The sequence below is a fragment of the Trichosurus vulpecula genome, chromosome 2, assembly GCF_011100635.1.
Source record: "Trichosurus vulpecula isolate mTriVul1 chromosome 2, mTriVul1.pri, whole genome shotgun sequence".
Lineage (NCBI taxonomy): Eukaryota > Metazoa > Chordata > Mammalia > Diprotodontia > Phalangeridae > Trichosurus > Trichosurus vulpecula.
In genome coordinates this window covers 271421041-271440518 of record NC_050574.1, presented here as the reverse complement: position 1 = coordinate 271440518, position 19478 = coordinate 271421041, and the positions used below count along the sequence as shown (strand labels likewise).

General features: G+C 50.3%; 1 protein-coding gene across 3 annotated transcripts; it reads right to left on the bottom strand.

The window, feature by feature from the left end:
- Positions 1-823: 823 nt before the first annotated feature.
- HYOU1 (hypoxia up-regulated 1) lies at positions 824-19054 on the bottom strand. 3 transcript variants are annotated; one of them, XM_036744598.1, is made up of 26 exons: positions 18961-19054; positions 18180-18277; positions 17944-18037; positions 17677-17755; positions 17326-17480; positions 17056-17132; positions 16671-16852; positions 16332-16447; positions 16012-16204; positions 15637-15771; positions 15357-15439; positions 15081-15213; positions 14261-14445; positions 13678-13816; positions 13360-13420; positions 13137-13216; positions 8165-8350; positions 7879-8051; positions 7691-7778; positions 7445-7567; positions 7131-7264; positions 6718-6802; positions 2887-3127; positions 2708-2773; positions 2573-2623; positions 824-2433 (listed from the first exon to the last, which is right to left on the bottom strand). In XM_036744598.1, exons 2-26 carry the CDS (start codon positions 18259-18261, stop codon positions 2366-2368), a joined length of 3009 nt encoding a protein of 1002 aa, XP_036600493.1. In that variant the 5' UTR covers positions 18262-18277; positions 18961-19054; the 3' UTR covers positions 824-2365. The 3 variants fall into 3 exon arrangements, with proteins under 3 accessions (XP_036600493.1, XP_036600495.1, XP_036600494.1); XM_036744600.1 differs by having other exon boundaries at positions 18180-18302; positions 18961-19012; XM_036744599.1 differs by having other exon boundaries at positions 18746-19004.
- Positions 19055-19478: the final 424 nt, after the last annotated feature.

The following is a 19478-nucleotide window of genomic DNA, read 5'->3' as shown; positions in this document are numbered from 1 at the left end:
AAGCAGGGATTGTTTTATTTTTGTTTCCTCAGGGCCTGGCACATGGCTTCCGAGTCAAAACAAATTAGAGTAAGGGAAAGTCAAAGGGAAGCAGTTTTGTTTTCGAGATCTCTATTCATGGTCCCACTTTAGCCAAGCCCAAAATGTCTCTGCATTTTCAGTAGACTTCTTGGGCAGGTGAGGGGCCTTCTTTCTGCATACTTTTGGACTCCTGCTTTCTCATTGCATCAATCAGAGGCCTGTTATCGGTGTATAGCTTGTTCTGGTTCCCACTTTCCTCTGCATCCATTTGGAGGTCATCCCAGTTCCCTCCAGGACTATCTATCTTGTCATGTCTTACAACAGAATAACATCCCATTATATCCATGCAGTTTGTTTAGCCATTGCCAACATGACACTCCTGCCCTAATTTACTTTGTAATTTTTGGCTACCACAAAAGAACTCCTGTATTTTGTATATCACCTAGGAATTTTTCTGCTTTTCCTCTGTGGTACAGGCAGTTAGGACCGCTGGGTCAAAGGGTATGCATTGTTATTAACTTTTGGGGTGAAGCTCCAAATTGCTTTCCAGGATGAAAAATGTACCCGTCTTCCCAAAGCCCCTCCAACAAAAGGGCTTTTTATCTATGTACACCATATTGCTTATAGAGCCAACTTTGGGGTGATAGGTACCAAGGGAGTGATTTCCAGGTCTCCCAACTACAAAAGCCTACAAGTTGTGCCAGATTCCTGTCTTCCCTGCTACAGGGCTCAGTCCTTTCCCTCACCTATTTTTCAGAGCTTGTTTGAGGTTTAAAGGAAAGAAAACTGACACTTAGAGACAGGCTGTAGAAAAGCGAATATTTTATTGAAACCATTTCTCAATTAACAATGTCTCAAAGTACAATTTGACTCAAAACTGTCCAACCAGCCTCAACTCCTAGTCAAAGAACCCAAATGCACAGGAGTGGAGGGGAGGCAAGACCACTAGAGGTCCCTGTTTCTGCCAATGTGGCAAAAAAGAAAAAAAAAAAGAAAAAAATGGGAGACAAAGACACAACATGGCTTCCCTCCAGCTTAGCCCCTGGTGTAGAGCCCTGGAGCTGGGCTCCCGCAGGCAGGGAAGGGATTCCACTCCTGGATCTACAGCAGAGGCTAAAAACCTTCACCCCTTCAGAACTGACTTAACACCCACCACCCCTACTTCCAACTTCTGGCTTTCCTGGCATTCTGGAGGAATCAAAAGGCATTTGGCAGTCTCGCCATGGTCTTCCCCCACCCGGGGGCTGGGGCTCACAGTAGAAAGCACATTTTGGTCTGCCCAGGGGGGAGGCTGTGCCTGGGAGACAGTGGCAGAAGGGGAGATTAAATAGCTAGAGCACATGGGGGACAGAACCAGAGATGTCAACAGTACCTGCTGGGAGCTTTCACCCCATACCTGCCCTCCTCAGTCAGCATCACCCCATCTACCCACCCACAACCCAAACTCTGTTTTCCTACCTATTTCTACACCCACAGTGAATGAGCTCAGTCCACCTAACTTCTCCAAAACAAAATTTCTGGATTTCTAACTCACCCATCCCTGCTTTCCTGCCTCGACTACAGGGGATGTCCTAGGTGTTTACAGGTCAGTTTATGCCTCCTCACCTCCTAACCCCCTGCTCCAATATGAAGTGAGGCCATGGGCAAGAGAGCGGAGCCCCGATAGTAACACCTGGGAGCAAATGCAACTGGGCTGCCTCTTTTAGGGGAAAGAACATGGTGGGGGTGGAGAAAGGAGAAGACAGGGCATGGTTAGGAAGCCAGATACCCAACTTAGTGACCAAGAGGACACTGGCTCATTTAGTCTCCCTCCCTCCCCTCCCCTTAAATAAGTGCACATGGGACAGCATTTTGTTTAGTGGCCATGGAGATGTGGAGAGAGTGGGGGATGGGGAGGGTGGGGAGATCCAGAGGGGAAGAACAGACACCCCCAGGCCAGCAGTCCCCCATCTCTCCTGGAGCCCTCCCACTACTCCTCACCTCTCCCACAGGCAGATGTTTATTTCCAAGGGTACAAACAGGAGTCCCTCCCTTTCCTAATGCACCCCTGTACATGGCCCACATCAACTGCCTGCTCGCATGCTAGTCCCCACCCACCTCCTGGCATAGCAAGAGAACTTGGGGTGATTTTAAAACATTCAAGATGTTGTGTTGCCAGGGCCTGGGAAAGAGGCTGCAGCTCTAATTCAACTCCTAATGTCTCCCACCAGAAGAAAAAGGGAGCCAGGGGCTGCTTCTTCATTCTCCCTCCTCAGGGACCCCTGGGGGAAGACTCACCCCCTTCCCCCCAATGGACAATAAATAGAGGTGGTTGGGAGGAAGGGGATGACAGGGGAGGGGGCAGCTATAGCTCATCATTCGACCGGGTCTCCTGTGGCCTTGGTGGCGGCGGCTGCTCCTTCTGCTCTGAATCTATGGAAGGAAGGAAAGACTGAATGAGGCAGGGGCAGAAGGACATTGTCTCCTCCTGGTAGAGATCTGCCTCACCAGTGTTTCCCTAGAGACATCTATCCCTCCACCCACTGAGCCATGTACTTAGCTCAAGGCCTACCTGCCCCTGGTCCACTCAATTCCAAAGGCTCAGTGTCCCCTAGATCAAGCCCTATGGTGGGAAGAGAAAAGATCAGCATCAGCTTGGGGGGGGAGGAGAGAGGCAAGCTCTAGGCTGTTTCCTTGTCCTGCTCACCTAAGTCAGGAATCTTTGCCTTTTCCCCAGCGGCAGGTGGCTCTGGGATGGGTTCCACATCTTCATCTGTGGGTCACAAGGAAGGGCAAGAAATGAATGGGAAGGTGGCTCCAGGAGAGGTCACATACCTTCCCCCCACCACCAAGAAAGGCCACAGGGTATGGCCAGGCATCTCTCACCCAGTGGTGGAATGACCTTCTCCTCCTGGGCACTGGCACTTTGATTTTGTGATGGGTCAGTCTGGGTCTTGTTCTGGTCCCGGGGACGAGGCCGGGGCTTGGTGAACTTGGCCTTGTTGAGCAGGTACTGAACTTCACGGTCCAAAGCCAACATCTTTGCCTCGATGTCCTTTGAAAGCAGAACTGGCTTCTCGGTGGCAGGGAGTTTGGCTTGTTCTGCCAGGGTGGCATTCTTCCAGGCCTGGGGATTGGGACAGGGCTCCGTCAGTGGACAGCCAGGTGCTGAGGTTGGAAGCCTACCTAGGCACTGAGCTCCGACAGTGCGGCTGGCCCCATGTCTGTGATTTCATTGTTACAGGCACTGAGAGGTTAAGTGGCCTGGCCCAGGGTCACAGAATCCTATGTGTCTGAGGCAAGTCTTGAACCCAGGTTTTCTGAACTCTGAGGGCAGCCCTCTGTTGGCTAAACTATGCTACCTTTCTCTCTCAGCACTGGCTAGGTTTAACTTTTTATAACATTTTTTTCCATCCGGGAGGATATTAAACTCTTACTGATTTTGTATTTGTATCTCTAGTGCCTAGCAATACCGGCACAGAGCAGACTCTTAACTGCTTGTTGGAATAAAGAGAACTTTCATCATATCATATCCCTGCACAAATCTTTAACAGGTGCCTGCTGATCCGATGGGCTCTTTTCCCACTGCTGTTCTCTCCAGCTCCAACAAAAAGGAAAAAAAAATAAAAATCCACCTTCCAAAACACCTCCCTTCCCTTAATCCTTCTACACGCCCCGCTCTAAGTCTCATGAATCACTGAGTCTGCACTCATCACCTCTATTTCTTCCCGTCCCCCTCACTTCTCAGTCTCCGGTAACGCCTGGCACTCAGGCCCATCCCTATCCTGAGAGACCTCCCACATGCAGCTGCCTCTTTGTCCATCCTCATCCTGCCTAACTTTCTTGTGGCTCATCGTGTCCACTAACCCACTTGTCCATAATAGCTTCTTTCAAGGGTGAATAAATCTCAACATGAAACTGCATGAAGAAAACTTTTAAACTGCACATTTGGATTTGAACACTTCACTGTACAAAGATGGGGTGGGGAAGGTCTGCTTAGAGCAGAGACCCAGAGGCATCGGGGCACAAACTCCCCTGTTGAGTGACTACAAATTCCATTTGACGTAGAGGCCAAACAAACGAATGGAATCTTAAGTCAAAGAGATAATGCCGTGATTTAAGAGAAAGAACAGCTCCACTGTACGTACACTGACCTCGCCAGGCCCTGTCTCAAGTGTGGTGCTCAGCTCTGTGCAGTGTAGAAGTGACACTGACAAACCAAGAGTCTGAGGGGATCTGAATGCACATCGCCCAGCCAGCTGGAGGAAATGGGGAGGACCCTGACTCACAGGAACCTACATTTAGAGACAGATCTGGTCCAATTCTACTCATTTTACGAATAAGGTAACAAAGTCTGAGAGAAGGCTGGGATCGGACATGTTCTGTGTGGCTGGGGAACCACGGAGGAGTTACAGAGAGGGAGATTTTGGCTCAAATTAAAAAGGAAAAGCTATCCAAAAACGGAGCTGGCTGCCCAGAAACTCTAAGCCCCCGTTAGTGAAGGGCTTCAGGGGAAAGCTGGATGACCTCTGCAATGCCTTCCAACTTTGAGATTCTATGGTCCACTCCTGCACCCAAGTCACCTAAATGTCCTCAGTGTTTTAAGCATTTAATAACGCACTTTATCAAATTGTTTTCTAGTTCCATAACATTGTGAAGGGCTGTTCTTGATCAAGATAAGCTCTCTTGAGGACAGGGTAATGTCTTGTATTTCTCTTGGATCCCCCCAGTCATAGCACAGGGCTAAGGACACAGTCCTGCTGATTTCTCTCAGGGACCCTCTATGGGGACCGCAGCTCTCCTTTCTCTCTTAATTTGCTCCCAGGTTTCAACAATCCCAGCCTTTGCTCCAGACCTGCCCCTACCAAGCTCAGCAGCCTCAGTCATTCCCCCCTCCCTCACCTCCCACCTCCAGTCCGTTACCAGCTCTTTCCCATGCTACTCCAGTGTTTCATCCCTTCCTCTTTCTTCTCACAGCCACTGTCCTAGGAGCACAAGGCCACATTACACCTTCCCTGGATGGCTGTGGTAGCCTCCTACTCTGCCCTTCCCTTCCCTCTCCCACCTCGAATCCATCCTTCACAGGGATGCCAGAGGAACCAATCATGTCACTCCTCTGCTCAAAATCTTTCACTGGCTCCCTATTACTTACTGAATGAAAGGTTATACTTGTTATCCTGGCATTCAATGCCCTAACAATCTATTGCCTTGCATGTGCTCCAAGTTCCCACCAAAGGAGACTATTTGGATGTCTTGTGCTTTCCTGTTTCTAATTCTTTACTCATACCATTCCCTACCCCAGGGATGCCCTCCTTCAAATCCACATTGAGAGGTCACCTGTCTTTCAAATCCCTCCTCCTCCATCCTCTCAATCAGAAAACACATTTCTTTCCACAGACATCAAACTGAACTTACCGCCCACGTCCTGTTTCTGTATTTTAGCTTTGTTGGACACTCTCTCCTAGAGCACCAACTCATGAGGGCAGGGATCTGGTCTTACTTCTCTTTGTATAAATAAAAGGCTCCCAACACCTTTTACACAATGGTCACATGCAAGAGGGCCAGCCTTGGAATCAGGAAGACCCACCTGGGACACAACATACAGGCTCTGTGAGCACAAACCGATCACCCAACCTCTCAGAGCCCCAGGCAGCCAGAAGTCAGAGATAGCGGGCAGTTCTACCCTGACAAACTACCACAGCGCTTTAAACATAGCAGGGACGAAGCAAACACTTTTCCCACTGAACCCCATTCTCCTTGGCTCAAATGTTTTGTCCAACTCTGCATGGATCTGAATAAATTCTCCCCCTCCCTTATAGCTTCATTTCCAAATGCTCTGGACGGCACTCCTGCCTCCAGTGCCGAGTGAACCAGCTGACCGTGAAGACCTCACACCTTGGTCCCTGGAACCTTCCCTTGCCCAGAGTACTTTCTCCTGCCCCTGAATGGCGACCAATGGCTACAACACTGGGCTAGCCCTCAGCACTCAGCTCCAGGATTCTGGAAGAAGCTGGGGATTTGGACACAGAATCTGCTTATGCATGTGACCTTGGGCAAAGCATTCTCAAGACCTTCATTTCTTCATCTCCAAAACAAAGGGGTTCAACTGTCTCCTACTGAAAAGGCCCCAGATTTTGTGAGCCTACAAAGCACAGGATGTGAAGTCAGCAGGACCAAGGTTTACGGCCTGCCTATTTGACTTAACTAGTCTTCGACCTTTGACAAATCACGTAACTTTATCTGTAAAACAGGAAAGAAAATGGCTGCTATCAGCTAGCACCAAGTGCCCGGCCTCATGAAGAAAGCACCTTGTAAACTGTACAGCGCTGTAAGTAAGCAGGCCGTCACTTCCTCTTTCCTGTAACTTTTATCCCTCGCATGAGACTAAACTCCTCAAGAACGTGGAACCCTCATCCCTCTGGCCCTTATAACAACATAACCAACATTTGTACGGCACTCCGACGTTCACAGAGTGCTTCACACACGATTTCGGCCGATCCTCCCTTGTGAGGTAGGTATTATTCTCCGCATCTTACAGATGAGGGAGCGGAGAGGGAAGAACAGCCATACAGCCAGGCAATGCTGGAGACAAGCTTTGACCTCAGTCTCTGACCCAACTCCAGCCCTCTCTTTACTGAACCTCACAGCTGGGTCTCCCTAAGCAGCTGGCCTCGAGATGTGTCCATGCTCGGACGGCAGTACATCCGAATTAATTACCCCGGTCTCATTGATGACTTTCTCCAGTGTGCTTAGTTCCACCTCTGTGAAAATCTGGTCCATCTCTGGGATTAGCCGGGCACCCCTAGAAGTCAAACAAGAGCTCATCAGCTCAGAGACAGAGGGCTGGGAAGGAGAAAGGGGGAAGAAAGCTGCTGGCATCCTGACCATGGGTCAGTCCTTGTATGAAGTGCTGGCGTGAGATGGGAAGATCTCTCATGCTTTATGGACGCTGGGAGTCAGGGCGGTCAGAGGAGGAGGAGACCATGGGTCAGTCCCTTGTATAAAATGCTGGCATGAGACAAGGAGATCTCTAACGCTTTATGGACGCTGGGAGTCAGGGCGGTCAGAGGTGGAGGAAGGCAAGGGAGGCTGGGGCAGAGACAAGGGACATGGAGCCCTTGGCTGCTCACCTGAGGAAAATGTTTGAATGGTTGAGGAGGCTGTCCAGGGCTGCCAGCCGCTCAGGCCACTTCTTTCGCTCTTCCACACGGAAAAAAAGCCCCCGACACAGCTTCTTCAGCTCGGCCAACTTTTCTTTCAGTTCCTGATGGATGGCAGCAGGGAAGGACAATGGTCCTAGAGGTCCGAGCCCCGACTTTTCTGAGTATTTCCCCCTACAAATCTGAGAATCACGGCCCTTGCCCCACACTTAGCAACTCTATTATTTTATGGGGAGGAGTGGAGGGAATCCAAAGCAGTGACTTCTGACCCCTGTGCTCCTCACCTTGGTGCTGGCACTGAAGCCCTCATCCTCCAGCCAAGTAGAGGCTGAGCTAAGCTTCCCAGAGATCTCCTCTCGTTCTTCCTCTGTGGATACCTCCTGGTACTCCGGCTGGTAGAGCTTGTCCTGGGGACACAGAACACACCTTAGCTGAGGGCAGAGTGGAGATGACCTCCCATCTCGGTCCCTGGGCAAGCAGATAAGGACAACCTGCAGGCTGCCTCGGTTACCCTCTTCCACACCACTGACCTGGGTTTCAAAGATGAAGGCCTCCAGACTGTTGGCTGACTTCTCCCTTTCCTGTTTTTCCAAGTCTCGAAGAGTCAGCTCCTGAAGCCTGAGGTGGTGATGGGGGTAAAAGAAGGTGTGTCAGCTCCAGGAAGATGCAGAGTCAGATGCTTGCCCTGCTCCCCCGACCACCCCCTGCTGAGACTCACTTGTGCACAGAACGTGCCAGCTCATCCTCTGGGAGGTCAGGAAGGTCAAGCACAGACAGTTCCACTCCAATTTCCTCAACCATCTTCTGCTTTCGGGCCACCTTCGGCTTCTTTTCCTCCTCAGAAGCCTGCGCTTTGCCCTCTGGCCCTGGCTCCCCTTGGTCACTTGGTTCCTGAGAATTGGAAGGTAACATGAAAAGCTCTGGCTCATACCCAAGCATCCAGGGGCTGATCTACCCGGCTCTACAGACCTTTTCACAATCTTCATTCTCCCCTTAAATCTCACCTGGGCCTCCGTTTTTTCCCCATCACCCTTCTCTGGTGCAGCCTCTCCCTTGGGGGCTGCATCATCCATTGGCTCAGGGGTTGGGGTCTGAGTGTCCCCTTCGCCTGGGACCTTGGCTTCCTCTTTGGGTTCTGCCTGCTCCACAGGTTCCTCCTTGCTCCCCTCAGCTGGAGTTTCCTCTTCTTCCTAAAGGGAGTGAGAAGAAAAATCATACTGTCAGAGACTACTGGCTGGACCGAATCATGGACCCTGAGCTCATAGCTTAGGTCACCAGGCGGAAAAGATGCAGAAACACAAAAGGAGCCAACAAGGACCCTACTATTGATGCTGGCTCTAAAGAGAAGGAAGCTTTGGTAGTGGGCTCAGCCCCTGGCTCATGGCCTTCCACTCCACTTCATCACCTGCACAGCCCTCTGGGATTTTTTATTTGATCCCCTCCAGCAAAACAACCATATAGTTCTCCAACCTGATCAACAAGATAGCCCTCTTTATCGGCACCACACACACACACACACACACACACACACACACACACACACACACCAGCTGTGGCAGAGAACACCACTTCCAAAACCCTGAAACATGAAATCCCCCTCTTAACAACCTATCCTACCTTTCCATTCCCTCATCACCCTACATCTGCACTTCACTCCCATACAAATCTTTCAAGAACACTTGGACCTAAGTAACAAAGATAAAATAAAATTAGACAAAAATATAAGAGGGTTAAAAATATCAGAATGACAGGTTCCTGGCCAGGTATGAAGCATGCCTAACAAGGGCTCATTAGGATCTATTTGTCCATACTCTTGCAAAATAAAAAATAAAACCAAATCTTAACACCAATTTTCTTCTGTTGATGCTACACAGGAGCAAAAACCACTCTACAAAGAATAAAAATGGCTCGCCATCCAAAGGGCAATGGCACAGTGGGCCTAAAGAGGTTGCTGCGTGTTAAGAACATGTTGGGCATAAGAAGTAGTATTGAAAATATCCCACAGACAGACAGAAAAGTATGACTACAAGAATGTGTGGGAGTGCCAGAGAGCAAGATGGATGATGTGGGTGCTGCCCTGGCACCCACCTCATGTCCAGACTTAGAGGAATGTCCCCAACATGTTCAATGGACTCTCTGTGTAAGATTTACAGGAGGGGGTTGAAGTATTTCTCTATCCAGATCAACACTCCCCTGATTAGAAAGGACAAGAACAAAAATGACTAATAAAGATCTGGAATCCAGAATTGAGTAAGGAGAGAATGAGGATACTTTGCTGCCCTGGACAGGTTTAAGCTGACAGCCTCAGACATACTAACCACATCCCAGGATGCTGGGAAAAATCAATGACGTGACTGCGGAACTGAGGTCAGTTGTCATTGAAAGAACTAGGGGCTATAGGCCTAGGCAGGGGAAGTTACTTGATTTTCAAAAAAGGAAGGAGTTGAGTTTGCAAACAATAAGCCAGCGAACACGCCTTGGATTCTGGCAAAATAAAAGAACACTTCATTCAGAGATAAGAGCGACTGAAATCTAGAAATGCAGCAAAGCAGAGAGCCAGTGAGGTTTCAGTAAGAGGGGATACCAGGGAACTTGGAGCCCTGACAGCCCACCTGGGTCTACGGGACAAGACAAGCAAAAAGGTGGAGATGTTTTCTTCAAGCACGAATCTACTATCTATCATCTATATTATTTACTCCAGAGACAGAAAAAAAGGGAATACTGTCATAGAAGGTAATTGGACAACCTGCCCTCTTTGTGGAGGTGTCATACATAACACATTTTTGGACTTTTTTCCAATGTATTAATCAGTTGTGATGATTTTTTCCTTTCCTTTTTTTTGGCTTAAAAATTATTTGTTATATAGGATGATTATTTGGAGGAAGGATATTGGGGGAAATTATGGTGATGCAAAAAAAAAAAATTCAGTGAAAAATATATTTCAGAAAAAAGGCCAGGTGAGGCCAGAAGTAACTTTACTTCCCTTTCAGGGGTACAGTTACTAGAGGGGCAGATGGGGGAGTACTGTGTCGCTGACCCAGATTTCAGCAAAGCATTTGAGACACAGAGGCTAGACAGCAGCACAATTAGATGGATTCTAAACTGGCTGATTAACTGGGCATGTGTCTTCTCCACTTTGAGAAGGTCCTTCAGGGGAGTGCCCCAGATTCTGTTCATTGTAAACCAGGCACAGTGTTAAATGCGAGAGATACAAAAGTAAAAGGGAAATGCTCCCTGCCCTTACAGAGAGACATTCTTATGGGGAAGATGACATGAACATATAAAGATGTATACACAATACATATAAAATGAAGGTAATTTGGGAGGGACTAGCAGCGAGGGAATGAGGTAAGTTTAGGATAGAAATGACTTGGGTAAAGCTGAAGGGGGAGACATAATAGTTGTTTCCAAGTGTTGGGGAGAATTAGGAGCAAAGGGTAGAAGCTGCCAAGAAGCAGATTTGAAGTTGAGGATCCCCTAAAAGACAACAGAGAGTTGCATACATGGTAGCACTAAGCAGGTGGCTCTACATTACAAACGGGGCATTCATTACACAGAAGAATGGTGTAAAGGATGTCATCAGAGAAATGTCTGACCAGAAGAGAGAAACAGATGGGCCTGTCACGTCCTGAGAGCCAGAGATAACCAAGCGACAAAGCTTCAAGTGGAGCAAAGAGACATCAGAAAAATTAGAGAATGGGGCAGCTAGGTGGTGCAGTCAGTAGAGCACCGGCCCTGGAGTCAGGAGGACCTGAGTTCAAATCTGGCCTCAGACACTTGACACAAGTACTAGCTGTGTGACCTTGGGCAAGTCACTTAACCCCAATTGCCCTGCCAAAAAGCAAAAAAAAAAAAAAAATTAGAGAAAGGGCCTCAAGCACACCAGATAGACTGCTGACGAAAAATTAACAGAAAGGTGTGGGCTCAGACTCTCACAGAAGGGACAGACCTGGTCCGTTGGAGGACTACGGTAAATTAACACTTCCTAATAATTGGTTATCCCAAAGGGTAACTGGCTCTCTTCAGAGGTAGTATGTTACCTGCTCACTGACAGGTCTTTAAGCAAAGCTCACTTACTGGGGAGGGGATTCTTGTTCAGACAGAGGCTGAAGTAAAGAGCCCTGCGGTCTCATCTATCTCCGAGATGCTGTGATGCGGCTCCTCTCTTTCCTTCTCTTGCCATCTCACCCACGCCCTCCGGGAACAAGTCAGCTTGGAACTACCATTACTTCCAGAAAGGGCAGGACTCTCACAAGGCTCCACTCACCACCCACTGGAACACTCTGGCCACCTCTCTCCTAACAGAAATCCCTTGATGGCAGCACCTCACTCACTTTTATTTCTATCCCCAGCACTAAGCACAGAGCTTAGTACATGCTGAGTGCTTAAATGTTTCTGATTCATTCATTCTCCCCACTTTGGCTTCACTCGTCCCACATCCAGCCCTGACCCATTGTCTGCCTCTTTAATAATCCATTAACTACCTCCCACCTGCCAATCCCACAGGTCAACCTGGTAACCCTTAGCCCCAGGTTAGACCCTTCTGCCCAGCCTAAGACCAGTGAATTGGCCTTTCTTATGGAATAAGAGAAAGCCAGAGTTGGATGGACCGTAGTAGTCCAGAGACATATCAAGCCAGCTGGCTTCACTGGGCTACTTCCAGAACTCCCACAGTATAGCACAGAGTCCCATGTCCTAATCAATATTTAATCAAATTAACAGGTCTTTGTGAAGGCAAACAGTTTAGAAAGATTTATATCCTAGTGATACAAATGGACAAGGAGCATAACCTTAAAATAAACATGAAATTTTAATTGGACATAACTTATCTAATCCAACTCCTTCCTGGGTATCTCCAACAAAACAGTCAATGAAACCCCTGCATGAACAATTCCAACAATGAGGGTCTCTGTATCTTGAGGCTGTCCCTTCCATAGCTGGACAGCCCTAACTGAAATAAAGTTCATCCTTGTATTTAAAAACAAACTAGTCTCCCACATTTGAAACCTCGAGGTTATACTTGGCTATGAAATAAAAGGAAGAAGTCAGCTACCAGGTACTGTGAATCCTGTCTCTGCAATCTCTTTTATTTCCGTCCCTTCCTCTCTATTCCCATGGCAGTCACCCTAGTTCAGGATCTCATTCCTATGTCTATAATAACTTTCAGACAGGTCTTCCTCAAATCCCCAACCCCAATTTCATCTACTGCCAGAATCACCTTTCTCATGAACACATCTGGTCATATCACACTTCTGCTCACAAGCCTTCCATGGCTCCCTACTGCCTGTGAGTCAATTTCCAAATTCTTGGCATTCACTCAGTCACAGAAGGATGAGGGTGAAAACGGACCACTGCAGAGATTAGCGATTCCAACACACTTGTTTTGCAGATGATAAAACCAAGTTTGTGAGAGTGGATGGGACTTGCCTAAAGACATCCAAAAAGTGAAAGGCAGACCAGAACCTGAATCAGCTTTCTGGCTCCCAGGCCAATGCTCTTTCACAGTGCCTTTCTCTCCATCAGGGATTGTTTACATAGGGATGACCAGAGGCCAGACACTGTACAAAAAACAAGGCAGCTTCTGATTTCCCATTACAACAAACGTATACTTCTAATATTAAATAGACACAAAGCATGACTGAAGTCAGTGGCACATATGGGCTAGTCACCACACTTCACCAAACACACAGCTCAGGAGGATATCCACTGCTCTACTAGTGATCCTTCCTGGAGATTCCTGGAGCCCCCAGGTATAGGCCTCCATCCGCCACCATGCCACCAAAAGGACACATGGTCTCTTCACTTGTATAATATTCCTACTGGACTCTAGGGCTTAGCGGTCAGTGCCTACCAGATCTGCACCAAGGCCTGTGTGGGAGTCCTCTCTGCACTGTACTCAGGTAACATTTGCTCAATTGAACTGGCTCAGGGATCCCTTGCTAGGAGTTTACAAAAGAGGTGGAGTCCCGGGCTCACCTGCACAGTGTCTGTCCCATTCTCCTTGGCCTCTGGGGTGGAGCCACCTCCAAAAAGGCTGGAAATGGTGTTGCCAAGTTCTAGGGGGAAGAGGGCACAGGATCAGAGGACTGCGAGGCAGCACCACTCCCCTTTCTACTTCTAACCCAGCAGGTGTTTCCCCAGACTCATGCCCACCAGCACAACCCTTGATGCCAAGCCTCCAGTCTGGCCCCTTCCTTACTGGTGAGAGTGGACTCTTCTTCAGGCCGGTCCTCCACTGTTGTCTCAAATACAGACTCCACCTAGAAACAGGGGCCACACAGCATGTCACCAAATACCCCATACAGGTTAGATCTTCATTTGTATTTGGCCTTTTTGGTTTTTTCCCTTAGTATATCTTATCTCCCCATGTAGCTGGGCATTTTCTGGTGTCCTAATCCTCTTCCACATAGTACCTTTTCCAGTGCCCAGAACAGGCCTTTACCTACCATGGAGCTGGCCAAGGGCTGAATGGGTGTTGGGCTCCCCCCCTTTTCTCCACCAGAAGCTAACGCCTTACCCGATCGAGGCTTAGGACACCACTCTCATCCAGGTTGAAGTGGGCCTTGATACCCTTGGACTCATAGTCAGGATACTTCTTAAAGCTTTCCCCAACTCCTTTCAGTTTCACTGTGGTCAGGTTCAGGGAGCCAAACACCCTGGGGAAGGGGAGTAGGATGTGGGAGTCACAAGGCGATCCCGACACACCCTCAGCTCCAAAGTGGCCCAAGACAAAACCCCCCATGTTCCCCACCCTGGTGTCTGGAGTGCAGGACTTCTGAGGAGCTTGCTGTTTAGACTGGGGCCTTCTAAGGTCCCTTTCAACTCCAAGGATTTATTATTTTGGTTTCATGGTCTATGTGACTTCTTGCTTCTCCAATCACTTTCTACAGGCCTAGGCCTGCCTCACTCTCAATTCCTTTCTTTCAGGGCAACAATTTCAAAGTATTTTCTAAAAAGACATACTAAACAGTTTGAAATATATTTAAACCCACCCCTCATTAAAAGCATTCAAATCCCCCAAAAGCTTTCCTCTCAACACTGCAGTCCCAGGCCCAGCCTTCAGATCCATATCCCATGACCCGTATCTCACGCATCTTCACCTGAGATCCTCAGGCCCCAAGAAGCCCATGTCACCATAGTTCACGTGGAAATGGAAGTCATCACTGTAGCGGTTAAAAGTAATGACTTTTCGCTGGGGATAGGGTCCCATTCGAGAGAACAGAACCCGTTTGTTATGTTTCAGGCTCCGAGGGCCAGCCTCCTCTACTTCTCTTGTGAACTCCACCTATGAGATGGGAAAAACAGAGTAGGGGTACTGGTAAATGGGAAGGTAGAGGAGGAAGGGCAAGCCAGACTAGGAGAGACAGGAGGTGGAGACAGATAGGACTGGTGATTTCACTGGCACCAGGGATTCCTAGGCAAGGAAACTTCCTCCACCCACTCAGGTGGATGCCTTTCTGCAATTTATATAGTCATCTAAAACAGAAGTGTCAATCTTGGTCCCATTAAAATATACTAGGAAATGTTAAAATAAACAATACAATATAGATAATGTTAATTTCTAGTTTTCTAAGTCAATGTAGGCCCACAGGGACCCCTATTTGAGTTTGACCTCTATGGCCAAGAAGATAAAGGTTAAGTGACTTGGCCAGAGTCACACAGCCAGTATGTATGAGGCACGGCTTTTAAGCCCAGGTCTTCCTGGCTCTAAGATGGGCCCTCTATTAGTGGGTAGGATGATGTGTGGCTACAGCATAAGCTCCCTGAGGGCAGAATCTATGTTGTTTTTGTCCGTGTATCCCTGGCACCTGTCACACTGCCTGGCACATAAAAGATATTCAATAAATAGAAACCAAAGAGAAAAAAGGCTTAAGGAGACAGAGGTTGCTGTCCTTGAGGTGGGAGGAGAGGCAGGCTTACCTGGATGGGATAGACTGTGGCATCCCTAACACCAAAGGGCTTCACCTTGAAGGCCTTGCTCAGGGCAGCAGCCTGGTACACAGCACCCATGGCAGCTGCTTCATCAGCATTGATGTTCTTCCCCAGCTCCTCCCTGGGGTTGAGGGGCAAGAGGAAGAGAAAGGAAAACTTCCTAAATGTTCTGCATAACTCAGCATGGCACCTTGTCCCCCAGCTCCAGTGCTACCTCTTCCCACCTTAAAAAAATAAAAGTACCCCAAACCCCCCAGTACTCACTTGCCCACAGCTTTCAACAGCACCTCCTGCACTTTGGGGACCCGAGTGGCCCCACCTACCAGGATCACCTGCTCAATCTCTTCCTGAGCAGGAGGAAGCACAGCGTGAGTAAAGAAATGAGCAGCACCCTTCTCCCCTGCCATCCTCTCTTCACACCTGATGGCTTACCCTCCCTTCCCTGTCTCACCACTTGGCACACAGCCCCAGGGTTCATCCTCCTCCCTTCCCCCCCCCCCCCCCCCCCCCCCGCCCCATTGCAATGCTGACCACCTCTTCTTACCAAGTTCATTTCAGCACTGCTGAGAGCCTGCTGCACAGGCCCAGGCACCCGCTCAAACAGGTCCCCACACAGCTCCTCAAATTCTGCCCGAGTCACTTTTGCCTTGAAGTCCACATCATCCATCAGCCCTTCAATCTGGGGAAGGGACAAAGGACAGTGCTAAGGACTCCCTTTTCTGGGTATAGCAGGACAGGGAGGGGAAGGAGTGGGGAAGGGGGAGAGGAGTTTAAAAGTGAGGGATCAGAAAAAGCCAAGGGCCCACAGTCCAGTCAAGAGACATAACTCTGGCCAGGGAGCCTGGCTCCAGAGGGAGAAAAGAAGGAGGGGTTGAGGCCTTGCCCCGTCCTCCAAGTGACACCCAAGGTTGGCTGGCACCTGTGCCACATGGTCAGCATTAGCACTCAGGATGGTTTTGAGCCTGTTGGCCTCACGAAGCAGCTTAGCCATGGCCCGAGGGTTTCCCTGAACATCCTTTGCTCCCTGTCCCTTGCGTTGCTCATTGAAGAGTTTTGCCAAATGTTTCCGAAGTCGAAGTTCCATCTCCAGGCCCCCCAGAGTTCGGTCAAACCTAGGTGAGAGGAAGGGAGCATGAAGAAGAGAACCCATAACCCCTGTATCTCCCCCCTCACTACTTAAAAAACACAAACCTGAGAACCCTCCCCCCCACTCCCCCTCCAAACGTGCTGACCACTCACCCCACACCACGGATCTGCAGCTGGGGCTGAGTACCAGCTTCCTTGGTTTTCACTGTCTGATAGGTGACGATGGTACACACAGTACTACCCGCGCCCATGTCGTAGAACATCACATTCTGAAGGGAGAGTGTGGGCAAGCACGTCAGCACACACTATACTCAGCTGTCTCATCAACAGAGAAACCCAACCAGGTTGTTTTTCCAGACTGTCCCAACCCTCAACTTGACAAACATGGACCAAGGGACTCACTAGAGAGTTGTTTCTGCATTCTGACACCCAAGCCATACCAACGGAACCTCCCCAGCCCAAGTGCTCCCAGCTTCCCTCCCTTCTCAGTACCTGAGCAGTGGCATTGATGTCTTTGCGGCGGAAGACTCCATAGCTGAGGGCAGTAGCCGTGTTGGCATTAATGAGCTGTAACACCTTCAGGTCGGCCATACGAGCAGCCTGAAGCACAGCCCGGCGCTCAGCCTGGTTGAAGAAGGCTGGCACGGTAATCACTACATCCTTGATAGGCTGTTCTGTGGAGGGGAAAAGAGGGTGCCATTTCGCAAACCCTCTCCCCATTTTCACCCCCAAATTCCACATTTGCTGCCCATGCTTGGGTTTATTCATGATCTAATCAATACCTCCCAACCTTGTACCCCAACTCCTTTATGCAATCCCCCCACTTTCACCCCTATACCCAAGCCACCAGTCTTCCATCAGCATCCCTGCCACTCACCAGCAAAATCTTCAGCCAGGGAACGAGAGTAATTGAGAATCATGCCCAGCACCTCCTCAGGAGAGAACTGTAGCTGCCTAAAGGAAGGATCAGATAGAGGACTGAGGGAACACTCAGACACTATGTCAGAAGGACTGTTTTCACAGACTTGAAAGTGTAGAGATGGGCACTTTGAGGGAAACCAGTTTCGGCAACTGTTACTACCCACCCCTCCTCCTCCCCTGCACAGAGTAAAAACATTAATAAACATTCTGCTGAATGGTCACTCACGGGCTCAGCTGGAATTGAACAGTCTGCCTCTGTGGGTCACTGCCCAGCTCCTGCTCAGGAAATCGTTCCCGGTAAAGTGCCACATGTGGGTTGTCAGTCCGCTTCCCCAGTAGGTCCTGGAAGTACCGAACTGTGGCCTTTGGGTTCTTGATGGCCTGGATAAGGATAGAGAGAGGAGTCATGGTGACCCCAAGATACCACTTCACACCCTCTGCCCTTTAGGGTTTAATCAAGTCTGGGAGTATAGTATCAACTGCCCTACATTTCCCATAGACTATGGAGGGGACACTATCTGGAGGCCCCTGTGTCCAGATCCCTGCCACCAATGGGAATGGAAGGTCTCTAGCTCACCATGCTTGCTGCACTATCTCCGAAGAATCTTTCATTCTCTTTCAGGGTTACGACCACAGGTGTTTTCCTCCGAGACTCCCTAAGAAGAGAGAGGGAAGGGAATGAGATACCTGAGGAAAAAGAGCTAGAACCCAGACGCCCTCCCTATCTACAACAAAAATTACGCAGCGATGTTTTGGAAGAAAAGCCCTCCCCGCCGCCAATTAAGGTGCCATCACCCCATGTCCCTACCACCCCCACCCCTCCTCCCCAAGCGACTGCCCTCACTTGTTCAGGACGATTTCCATCGGTACACCAGGCTTGACGATTGCCACCTTCATTGATTCACTGCCCAGATCCACAGACATCACTGCAAGGGTGTCTAGGAGACAGTTAGAAAGCACATGAGCGTGTGTATATGTGTGTAGTTGGAAAGGAGGTGGAATAAAGAAGCAACTTCACCCACCTACTCCAGACTGAGGGAAGGGAGGGTGGGGTGGGGGTGGGGTGGGATACATACATACCAGTCAACACCAACAGGTTTGCCAAGAACACGGCCACCAGGGCCCAGCAGGGCAGCCACCCAGGTCTCCTCTTTCTGTCCATTTTAGCCACTGAGCGCCTGGGGGAAAAGAGAAAGTAAAAACCTGAAATTCCTAGGTGTGTGGGGGTGGGGGTGTTAATGGAGAGCTGTCAGATCCTAACTTATCCTCCCCCACCAGGTTAGGCTGCTCCTCTTACCTTGAGGCGACCCCGACACCTCTCCCCAAGTCTGAGGGCCGCCCCCCCCCCCCGAAAAAGACTCTACGGTCTAGGTTTACGAGCAATCAACCCTCGACTCCAGCGAGTGACCGATCAAAAAGGCGGAGGGGGCAGTTCGGGTTCGGACATCCACCCGAGGAGCTGTCAAACAAGGGGTACCCCCAGGAGGGAGGGGGGCAGGGTGGGGCTGGGAGTACTCTGGAGGGGGTGGGGGCTGCCCGGCGCCCAGCAGGTGCTCGCTCCCCTCTAGGGAGAACGGACCCCGGGGCCCCAGAGCCGGTCCCGGCGCCGGTGGCTCCGGGGCGACACGCGGGGCCCCGGCACTCACCGCGGGCCGCGCTCGCACGCCGGCTGCACCGGGCCGGCCTTGCTACGCCCCCGTACCGGCTTCTCCGCCCACCCGCCGCGCGACCTCGCGGGCTCGCTCTGCCGGCCCCGGCGCGGGGGCAGTGAGCGCGGCAGACAAAAAACGAGCGAGCCGAGCCCCCGTACCCGCCGCAACTCCCCACCTCGGGCTTGCAAACTGTTACATGAGCCACCAACCTCTCCCCGGCGTCTCGCGCACCAACCGGGCCCGGACGCGGCGCGAGCTCATTGGAGCCTCCGACACCCGGACCTGCGCCGCGCGCCCAGCCCCACCCCCTCACCGCCCGGCGCGACCTCCCATTGGGCCACGTCGAAGGCCCGCCCCCTGAGCGGCTCGTCCAACCCCTGCCTTGAAGACGGGGGGGAGGGGTGGGGGAGGCCCTCCGCCTTGGGAAACCGCCGGAGCCTCCTTCCCATTGGTCCACATCACAGGATTGAAGGCCGCTCAGGCCCCCTAGTCTCCACCTCCCTACCCCCTCTCCCCCTCAATCCTCCCCCCGCGCCCTGGCCCCCACTGGAAGCTAAGGAGCCCGCAGGTCGCTAGAGCGCGTTGCTAACCGGAAAGCTCGAATTGCCCCGGGTTTCTCCAATCAGAAGTCCCTCAGCTCCTGGCCGGCTGGGGTTGGGACTGATGCGCTGCAATGCTTTCTCCTCACGACTCACATTTAAAAAGATGTATTTTTCCAATGGCACAC

Excerpts from the sequence above, each read along its gene's own strand:
- HYOU1 (XM_036744600.1), bottom strand. The coding sequence starts at position 19,012 with ATGAGCTCGCGCCGCGTCCGGGCCCGGTTGGTGCGCGAGACGCCGGGG. Across the intron at positions 16,448-16,670 it reads ACATCAATGCCACTGCTCAG|AATGTGATGTTCTACGACAT; the intron begins GTACTGAGAAGG and ends CTCTCCCTTCAG. Across the intron at positions 14,446-15,080 it reads CCACAGTCTATCCCATCCAG|GTGGAGTTCACAAGAGAAGT; the intron begins GTAAGCCTGCCT and ends CCCATCTCATAG.